We start from the raw sequence: 10,863 nt of genomic DNA, 5'->3' as shown, positions 1-10,863 counted from the left end.
AGTTAAAATAATGGGATTATTATATAAAATCACGTTGCTAATGGAATGTCACTGTCATATGTTTTTCGATTTGATTTTCAGCGATTTCGTGCTGCGCATGTTTTTTGCAGAGTAGTTGGGCAATTTATGGAAGGGGGGTTACAGCTGCTGCCGCCGCTTTCGGTGCTTTGCTGTTTTGCCGATGAGGATACGGCCTGATGACATGATATTGCTGTTGCATCGCGGAACGGAACGGAGCGCTCTGTATCCTGTGTATTCTCTGTGTTCCCCCTCGAAAACCCACCCCTGCGCCACTGGCTCTCTGCCCTTCGGCGACTGTGAAGCGTGGGTGGTGGTGGGTGGTTGGTGGAGTCTGGCGGGTGGGTTGTCCTATTCCATGCCATGTGTTTTGTAAATCAGACCCCTACTGCCACTCCTCCCGACTAAATTTGCGTTCGGCCACGCTCCTGTCCTGTCGGCTGCGCTCGAGTCCCTTCGGCGGCTGCTCTGCCGCTCATCCTTTTGGTCCAGCGTCGGCAATGCACAGTGGAATCGATTAGTCGGTAGCTTAAATGGTAGATAGCAATAGCAAAAAAGTTAAACCTAAAAATAGTATGTATAATACATTTTGAGTAATGTTAATTATTACCTAAGCACTTTCCTATTAAAATAAAATCATTTTTTATGAGCTGTATGGTGAACAAGTCAGTAATAAATTAAATTTAAAATAAACTCAAATTTGCTTATTTCTGATGATTGGATTATTATCTTTAAGAATCCTGAAACTGAGAAGATTGTTAGTTTTATGAACACAATCAAAAACATTTGAATTCAAGATTGTTAAAAAAGTGGTTGAAATGTTATACCAAAAATATTAAAAAACATTTATTTGGAATACCAAATATTATTATTATTAAATTTAAAAACTTTAAAGCCTTTATAAGCAATAAAATATGTAATTATCTGCTTTTGGGATCTCTCTCTGTCTAAACGCACCCACTGTGCCTCAACAACAGCATCTCGTGCCTCGGCATTGGCAGCTGAGCTGAACCGAGCCGAACCAAACCGGGCTGAGCTGCGGCGGCTAGCTATATCGGATATCTGCAGCCGTAGTCGTAGTCGTTGTCGTTGCCTTTGCCGGAGCCGGATCCGGAGCCTAGAACAGAGCGGCGCAGGACTCTACGGGCCAGGACCTGTACCGCTGGGCTTCGCTTCGCCCGGAGAGCATCCTCGGCAGCGGCAGAGGCTGTGGCAGTGGCAGTGGCTGTGGCAGAGTCTGTGCCACTCAGTTACGCGCAACATTTCAACGCAACGTCGTGGCAATTCAAAATCGGCGGCAGACGCGGGCGTGCGCAGCGCACGGGCGGACTGCACGTAATAAATCCTCCGGAACGGGCTAAAAATACGGCAAACGCAACTAATCACACACAATAAAATCCGTAAAAAGAACTTTTAACTTAAAAATAGTATATTAAAAAAAAAACAACAAATTATGTAGAAAAAGTGGCAAAAATAAAAATATATAATACAATATCCAATACAAAGACGCTCAAATATTTTTGCCGCTGTCCCAAAAATTTCTCAATTTCTTTTTTTTCCGCCGCGTGCGCGTTTGTGAGTGTGTGTGTGCGTACGTGTGTGTCCATGTGGGTGTAATTTCGCGCGTGTGTGTGCGCCTCTATTTTCTTGTTGTTTTTTTGGTAACTTTTTTTTGCCGTTCTTTAATCCCTGGCTAAAATACAAAAAAAAAGGAAAAAAGAAAAAGCCAAGGGGAATATGTAAAGCAGCCGATGATGCATAAAGCGTCCCAAGCGCACAAGAAATACAAAAAATAAATAAAATAATTATATAGTTAAATTTAAGGCAAACGAAACGCACAACAAAAAGCCAAAATAGATAAAGTAATTAAATTTAATTAAAATAATCACTAATCAAGCGATTAGAAATCATCAAACTTCAAGCTTCAACTGAGGAAATCTGAGGTAAGACATGGTTTAAAATTTAATTTATAAAATTCTATAATATTTTGTTTGCCAAAGAAAATAGCCTTTTCTGTGTTCTTAAATCCGAAAAGGAAAACTTCCAATACATTAATCTTTTATGATGCCTTGCATGTTTAAATTGTTTTATTTAATAGTTTTAAAACAAAAACAAGAAGGTTCCTAACTCTGAGAAACTCAGAAAAACCGTTGATTTTTTAGTAGATTTTTCAGCCGACTGATTTGAAAGTCTGTAGTATCCTCTGATTTGCTGTGAAAACTGAAAATTAAGTCTAAATTTGGCTTCGATCTCGATGACTGACAATTTACTTAATCTATTATTTAATTTCTTTACCGTCTCTCAATAGTTTCCTTGACACTATTTTCGTCTTTGCCAAAAGAAAAATCGGGGGAAAAATTGAATTGCTGCCTCCAAACACACACACACACACACACTGGCAAATTCGCACACAAAAACACACATATATGTTTATGTGCACACATTTATACATATGTACTATATGTATATATAGACATAAATCCATGTAAAGCTGTTGCCTGGCCTCTAAAATGGCTGCCTCTGCCACTGCCACTGCCGCTGGTAACTGCGACGCCGACTGCGACGCTGGCAGCGTGGTAAGCAGCGCGCAAGAAGTTGAGGTTATGTCTGCGCCGCAAAATGTGCTTGGGATCCAAAAAACGCTGTGAAAGTGGCAAAAACCGGGGGGTGGTGGGTGGTGGTTGGACAGTGGGGTGCTCCAAGCTGCTGCCCTTGGCATGGAAATGCTGGTGTCGCCCCTTTCTCGATGGGCGTGACTGCAGCATCCTTTTTGGCCATCAAAAGGATATTCTGCTACGCTGTTGTCCTTGTGCATGCAAAACATTCATTGTGCTTTACACAGGCAAACCGGACGTCTTTATTTAAAGTTATTAGAAACCTTTTGCAAAAGTGTCTTTTAAGTTTGCAATTTTATTAATTGAAAAATACATTTTGAAAGCGTTAAGGATGAAGTGCTTACAAATCGACACCCATTTTTTAATGCTTTATATATTTTCTCAAAAAAGCAACTAGCTTAAGAGCCTTTTCAGCATATCTTTAAACAACAAAATCGTAACAGCTTTAAGTAAATGAAAATATTTTTAAAAGCTGCCAAAAAATATTAAATATTAATTGTACTTATTTTAAATTTTACAATTAAAATTTTGTCATACATCTTTTAGATAACGTTTTAAATTTAGAATAAAGGAAAAAAAAACCCTATTGATTTGCCAAAATTCTAACTTAATAATAAAGACCTTTTTTATTTTTCTCTGTGTATTTATTTATTCTTCTTGGGAATGGGGGTTGGTGGTAACACTATGAGGATGACCTAGCCCTATTTTTTGCCCAAACAGAGTCAACTGTTAGCGCTGCTGCTGCGCGGCAACTGCGCTGCTGGTAGAGCTCCTTTTTTCTGTTGATTTCTCCCCGCTCAACAGAAATGAGGAATAACTTTATTCAAGACAAAGTCGGGCTGAAAAAGAGCATTCGGGAGACAAATATTCTGAAAAAGAAGAGCACAAAGAATATACCATAGACTTTAAATGAGAACCAAATGTCAAAAACTTAAAAAGATTTGGAAAGAAAAACATCCTTTAATTTTAAATTCTTTTACTATTTTTACTACTTTCACTTTTACTATTTAAAAACACCTGTTTTAGAGCTAAAAGCTGGGTATTTATAGTGCCTGTTTTTATTTGTTCAAAAAACACCTTTATTCAATATATTTCAAACCATTAAAAATGGTGAACAGTTTTCAAAGATTTTAAATTACCCGAGACATACGTAAGTCCTCTAATAATACGGTCATACTTTTCCTAGGTATTTTTAGTATTATGTAAAACGTAAATGCAACTCAGAAAAAGTGTGCGATAGAGAAAGCAATAATGGAAGCGTCGCTTCGGATCGGAAAGAAAGAAAAGCTTAAAGTTAATTTTTAATATTTTTGGGTCTGGCTTTACAGAAGAGTTCTTTTAAAGTGTTTGATATGTGACCTGGCGTTTAATTGAACTTCTTGTGTATTCAATTTTTCCAGAACACCAAGTCTTACCGCGGAACTATTCGACTAAGAGCGCCAAACAAAAATCAACTACATATATAGCATGTTATGCATTAAGCTGAAATCCAAAGACGATATGCTTTCAATCTGAGGCCACTGGACGGCAGGAGCAATGAGCATCAGTGCGACCTGGGCTTGGGTTCCGTCTCCGTCTCTACATCCGATTCCGAATCTAAATCCGAGTCCTTCTCCGCCTCCCGTGCCGTGTCTTTGATGCCAGTTGGAGTTGGATTTGGAGCTGAGGTAGAGGAACAGGATCAGGATCAGGAACAGGATCCGGATCCGGATAGGGGCGAACAGGAGCAGGAGCTGGAGCAGGAGCCCCCTTTGAAGTGGCGCCCCTGACTTGCGCGATGCAAGCGAACAGCAGCCGCTCCAATCTAAGCGCACAATCATCGGGCACGCCGTCGGCCTCAACGATCTCCTCATCCCAGGGCAAAGTGAGTATATACAGTACACTCCGAACAATAGTATAGTATATGGGAACAACATATAAATTATAAAACAAAAAAATTAAGTTTTCGATGGTCTGCAAGAAAGGAGACCTAAAACTGCTATTTTAGTGCCACTAATTATATCTATTGGTTAATAATAATTTGCATTACAATTTACAAAACTGCAATTCCAGAGCTCAAAGCTTGAAAAATTAAATCCGCTTAGTTTTTGGTTTAGTTCCCTAAAAATCTGCATTAAAATTGATAATTTTAACAATGATTAATATGTTTCCAACTTTTTTATGATTCCATTCCAAAAAAGAATCCCCGATTTTAAAGTGCCATACTTCAAAAATGGCATGATTTTTTTCCCTAATTATCTACTTCAAAAATGCGACTTTAATTGAATTTTTATTTTTTTTTTTACTGCAAGATAATGGTACTTAAAATGTCGAGTTCCGGAAGGTTTGACATTTTGGTAAGCAAACCAATATTTTTGCAGAGCTATGACTCTCTTATAATCGATTTTCGACATTTTTATTATGATTACTTAAAAACATGTCAAAACTATAAGAAAATATTTAAATATTAACTTAGATATTTAAATAAACAAATTAATGTTATTTTGATTATGAAAAAATCAAGAAAATTAATTGTAAATGTTGGGCACTTTAGTTTTGAAACAAAAATATGCTTGACAGATCTATTTGTTGAGTAAATCAAGGTTTCATTGGTAATTATCAATGCGAATATATTATGTTTCTCAACAACTTTCTTCCATTAAATATGCAACCTGGGCTTATTTATTTGTCTGTGGCCATCAGTTTGCATTCAATTTTTCAATTGTATCTTTATTTGGCCCAGGTCCAGCCCCAGGCCCAGGATCAAATTGAGTTGGTTTTTACCTCTGCCCGAAATTATGGCCCTTACTATTATGCAATGTTTATTGAGTGCAATTATAAATATTGGCCCCATCCGCCTGCCTGTCATCATAACCCTCAAACGTATCCCCAGTCAGTCGATCTGAGGCAAGAGATTCGTATTTCGAAATGCGAATTCCCCATGGAAAAATGGCTTTCAGTTGGAGTGAAATTTTATTTGTCAGCTTGCTTCCTCACTGGCCGCAAGGGTGGTGGTGGTGGGGTCCTGGGAGCAAAGGGGGGTGCACATTTCCGCTTTCAATTTGTTTGGCGTGTGCGTGGGTGGCTAAGAAAAGGGGAGCGGAGAAGGGATTCTGGGGAACATAAATGTAACTGGGGTACACTGCTGCATCCGATGCTTGACAATCGAACGACGTCTGATGAATGCAGCAAGCCCCCCTTCTGAAATCACCCTTTCACTGAAACACCCCCTTCAAAGCCCCCTGCTTCCTCCTCTTTCCATCAGTCTCTTATTTGCATTGCCCATTGCCGGCGTTGTGTCCTTTATCGTTTTTAATTAAACATTGCCGTTTTGGGCTATTACACACACACACACACACACATGCGACCAAGCAAACACACACATGCAGGAGCAAATGGCAACACAAAACAAAAAAACATTTAAATACACTCATTTAAGGTACAAATAACCATGTAGAGCAAATCATTTAAAAGGCACATATTTTTAACTTAAAAAAAGACATGATTTAATAATACTGCTTTAATAAAGTTTCAAATTTCATTGTTGCATATTGTAGGAGAGTTATATTTATATCTATATTAAGATTTTTAAGATCCAGGGTTCGACCATTTCTTTGTTTCTATATTTTCTTTACTTTTCTTTTCTAGATAATATTTTCAAAAATATCTGGCTTATGTTATTTTATATGGTAACAGGTAACCTAAAAACAAAACTAAGATTTTGTGGAAATTTAAGTTTTTTAATTTTTTTTTTGTAACACCTTTGCTCTTCTTGTAATTGCTGCTCTGTGAAATTGCTCGCTTCGATTTCCTTCAGCAATGATTTGACAGTTCCATTGCCCAACACATTTTGAAATAACTATTTGCTCTTGAAAGAAGGTCCTTTTTTGTAATACGCTGCAAAAGTGTACCGTTGTTTTCCGGTGCTAGAAATTTAGTTGAAAATATCATCCGTGTTTCATTACTGCCATCCATTCATCTGACGAGCGGCATAGTGTCCTTTTCTCACTCCTTTTCCATTTTTTTTTTCGCATATTTTCGCTGTGTTCAGATGCCACCTTGGGGGCCCAAAAAAGTAGGCAAGGATTTTTTCGGAAACATTTTTATTGCTAGCCGTTTTCTAAGTGCATAATGGTGAAAGGTAGAAGGGAAGTGGACTAAGCACCTGTGTGGGGTTTTTTGTCACAGCCCTTAACTGTGCGGAGCAAAAAGTCTGAGTTGCAGAATGTTCAGATTTTGTTTTTTTTTTCCTTCCTTATTTTTAAGTAAAACATTTTTCCATAGTTTTTCTATCGGTGTTTTTATCGCATTCTTCTGCTGAGATTTTTTGTTGTTGTTATCCTAACATCCTTTCTCCTAAGGATGTTGGCAGTTTTTTTAGGAGTTTTTGTTTTTGTAGTTTTAAGACATTTCCATTAAATCACATTAATTACTGATCAAAAGTGCTTTTTTCATACGGTTTTTTTTCCTCAGTCCTTCTGAAAATGCTTTTCTTTTATTATATACTTTTAATGAGCCTTTTCTTTGTATTATTTATAACCGGAAATTCTTCTTTTCAGTAAAAGTAACAACAAAATTGCAATAGCTTAAAATTTTTCCTTTAAATTTAATGAGTACCCACTAAAGAGATGTTATTTTTGTTTACCATTTAATTTAGCCTTACTTGTTGTTGCATTTTGTTTGCTTCTTTGAATGCGTTTTCGCTGGAATTTTTAATTTGATCAGTTGTCTCACCCCTGCTGTGAATGTTTTATTTAAGTATTTCCTTTGAAATTCTATTTTCAGAATTTAATCCTTCTTTTTCTGGTTCTAGGGAAAAGGAAAAAAGTATAATAATACAGGCAATTTTATTGAAAGCTTGAACTTTTCAATTCTATTCTACGATTTTTGTATTTAATTTAATTTTAATTTAGGATATAATATACATTTTGTATCCATTGGAAAACTTAAAATGTTTATTTTATTTGATTTATAATTAACTTGTAGTCCATTTGCAGTTTGCAGTTCTTTTTTAATGTGTATTAATGCATCTGAATATTGGAATAAGCTTTTCGTTTGCCGGGAAGGGAAAGACGTTATTATAACATTGGTATACAAATTTATGCATAACGCATACGCCGCGTGGTCCATCAGCCGGTGCGTCTGTGGTCGTAGATCTGCGTGTGTGTGCGCTGCTTTCTCTCATATTTTTGCTGCCAGCTACTTTCAGCGGCTGTCAAAGAAAGTTTTTTACATGAATTGCCATGAAATTTTCAAATGACTTTTATATGTGATGGCCATTGGCAATGGTATTCTGGTATTAGTATGGGGTGTGGTTGTGAAATGATGCAGAAGAACGAAAAGTATGAAACATTTTGCTTCATTAAGTTGCATGTGTGTGTGTCTTTTTTTTTTTGCCATTGCTCTATTGCCTTTAATTCAGAGCCGCAAAAAGGAGGAAAAATAAAGCGTGGAGGTTGTTTGGTAGCTGGAATAAAGAAACGCACACGCATGTGTGTGTGTGTGTGTGTGTTGGTGAGTGTCTGATTGCGGTGCCTGCAATTGCGCATGTGCTGGACCACTCTATACCCTGCAAAACCCCCCTCCCAGCCCCTCCAAAAACCCCTCCATCATAAGACATATGCTCGAAAATATACCAGCTTTAACAAGGCGAAAAACAACAACAATCATAACATTAACAATAGCCACAATTGTGCGTATCATTTGTGTTACTTTGTTGCATAACCATAACCCCATTGGGAGAAATTCCCATAAATATACATTCCTCACCGAAATTCAGCCCCTTTTTCACCACTTATTAGCTGTTTGTCTGTGTGTGTGTGTGTGTGTGTGTGTGTGTGTGCGTTTGTGTGCATCATTTAAAACAATATCCAAAGATTTGTTTCGCCATTTATATGTCAAAAATGACAAGTCAAGTGCTTTGTTCTTGTTCTCGCCTTTCTGCCTTCTCCTTCTTATTCTCCTCTCCCCACGTGCCTTCGTCCCTTTTGTGCCGCACATCCTTCTCTGGTCTCTGTTTTCCTTCCACTTTTTCCAGCTTTTTTCGTTTCTGGTTTTGTTCTTGGCTTTGTCATTAGCAGTCAAGCGCAAAGAAGCGGAGCGAATGGAGAATTAGCCATGATCACAAGGAATTGCAAATGCTCTTTTTTTACGGATAAATGTTGTATAACGGCGTCATTTAAAAAACATTTATGGGAATTTGTCTTTTAATGTTTTTCTAAGCACTAACAGTTTTAATTTATTTAATTTAATTTATTCGTGGCTAGGCCCAAAGGTTTTACAATAATACAATAAAGCAGTGCTGATAAACGAACTGTTCTACATTAAAAATGGTTATTTGATGTTTATTATTCCTAATTAGTTTTCTGAAATATTATTCAAAAGCCATCTTAAGGTTAAAGAAATATCGAACATAAAAGTCCAGTATTATTAGGGCGAAACAGTGAAAATAACAACTCAACGACCACCAAAGTAAAGTTTTCATGTTGACCCATTATATAGCCTTGTCTTGATTTAAAAGAAATTGCTTTAGTTCAATCAACCCCGAAAGGTATGCTATCGGGAAATCAGTTTTTCTTGCGAAAGTTTGTACTCATTCATAGATATAAATTTTCCCATCGAATCACGCTCGACTGGATTTTGGTGCAGTTTTCAGGACATTTTCCAGAGCAAAAGGCACAAAAAAAAAAACAAGCAGAGACAATGAACGACAGAATGAATGATGGGGAAAAAAAAAGAAAAGTCGGGCAAAGGGAAAAACTTGTCGCCTAGACTTTCTTTGTGTGTGTGTGTGTATTGTCCTTGTTGTTGTTGCTGTTGTACTTGCCATGTGTCTATGTGTGAAATGAGCTTGAAGTACAACAACAAGAACAACTGACAAGGACGCTCATATGAAAACAAACGCATAATTTAAGCGTAATTGCTGTCATTTTTCATTCGAGTGCGACAAAGTGCGGGCGAGGGGTGGGATGAGGGGGTGCTTGAGGGGTGTTGGGGGGTGGAGCGGTACTGCCACAGCTGCTGTTGCTCCCGCTCAAGTGCCCCAGTTTGTCTATGTCGCCAGTTGCCCTCGTCAGTCTCCTCAGCTAGCTTTTAACTTCATGCACCCCTCGACACACAGTAAACAATAGATACGCTCTGAACTTCAACCAATAATATATCTCTTTAAATATTCGATTGAATCACAAATGTTGAGAATATTATGGACTTATTTAAATTCTTAAAAAAAATGTACAAGTGCGCGGCATATGTAAATCTTTATAGGATTATGAAAAATCTCTTAAATTGCAATGCAGCCCAATGCACATAAATTTTATAAACAATTTGAAGTCATATTAAGCCTAAAAATTGTGGGTGGATATCATTAAATAAATATTAAAGTGATTTAAAAAAGTATATACGAGGCAATAAATTAATTTTAAAGGGTATAAACAGTTTTAACATATTTTAGAAATTTTCTTTTTGGGATGTTTTTCGTTTATTATAATTTTTTATATTTTTAAACTAGTTATTTAATTCTATACCTTTTCTAAAGGCATTGATATTTGGAAACCGTCTATTGGTCCTATTATGTCTACCGCTGCTGTGTTTTGATGGCTGCCTGTGCTTTGTGTGAGTGTGGGTGTCTGATGGTTTCTGCATCCGGCGTTGAAGCGCCAATAATTATGCAGCTTAGGTTTGATTTTCATGCCTTTCCGTCTGTTTTTTTTTTGTTTCTTACATTTTTCCCCCGTCATTTTTGTTTGCTTTTTTTCCGGCGTGTTTTTTTTTTGCTATCGCGTCCTGGCAAACGGTGGCAGTTCATCAATTGGACTGACTTTTTGCCACGTTAATCCGCAGAAAATATATATGCTTATTTACAAAGCGGAGGAGCAACGCGAACATGAAAGAGGCGTGAAATATGAGGCTGGGACAGTCGCAAACAGTTGGAAATTGTTGGTGGTTATTCCTGCCATTTGCCATTTACCATTTGCCATTCTGGCCCACCATCTGCAACGTCGAGTTGTCTTCCTGTTTATTCGCCGCTTTGTGTGTACGGCTGCTTTTGGCTCTTTTAGCACCTGGCCTCCCTCCACCGCCTTTGTGTGTCCTTTTTGGCCGTTTGCCAGCTCAACTCGAGTTCACTTCCAGTTGAGTGTTTTGCCTGTCGCCCGTTGTTGCAGATGCACTGTGGGAATCATGCTCGAATTGCGAAGCTATATTAATAAAAGCCAAATTAAATATTGTCAGATAGGTATGATCAATAAACGGA

The 10,863-nt window shown here is 37.6% G+C and overlaps 1 protein-coding gene across 7 annotated transcripts in view; it reads left to right on the top strand.

Annotated features, from left to right (window-relative positions):
• Window positions 1-1,081: 1,081 nt before the first annotated feature.
• LOC128260869 (protein PALS1) overlaps window positions 1,082-10,863 on the top strand; it is a 66,253-nt gene continuing 56,471 nt past the window's right edge. For 2 of the 7 annotated variants that reach the window (XM_052994153.1, XM_052994155.1), the window contains exons 1-2: window positions 1,100-1,961; window positions 4,034-4,497. In XM_052994153.1, coding sequence (XP_052850113.1) covers window positions 4,411-4,497 — 87 coding nt within the window. In that variant the 5' untranslated portion in view covers window positions 1,100-1,961; window positions 4,034-4,410. Of the gene's footprint in view, window positions 1,962-4,033; window positions 4,498-10,863 lie in introns of all 7 variants that reach the window. The other 5 variants (XM_052994163.1, XM_052994152.1, XM_052994159.1 and 2 more) reach the window with 5 other exon arrangements.

This window comes from Drosophila gunungcola, assembly GCF_025200985.1.
Source record: "Drosophila gunungcola strain Sukarami chromosome X unlocalized genomic scaffold, Dgunungcola_SK_2 000043F, whole genome shotgun sequence".
NCBI lineage: Eukaryota > Metazoa > Arthropoda > Insecta > Diptera > Drosophilidae > Drosophila > Drosophila gunungcola.
This window is presented reverse-complemented; position numbering and strand designations above follow the sequence as displayed.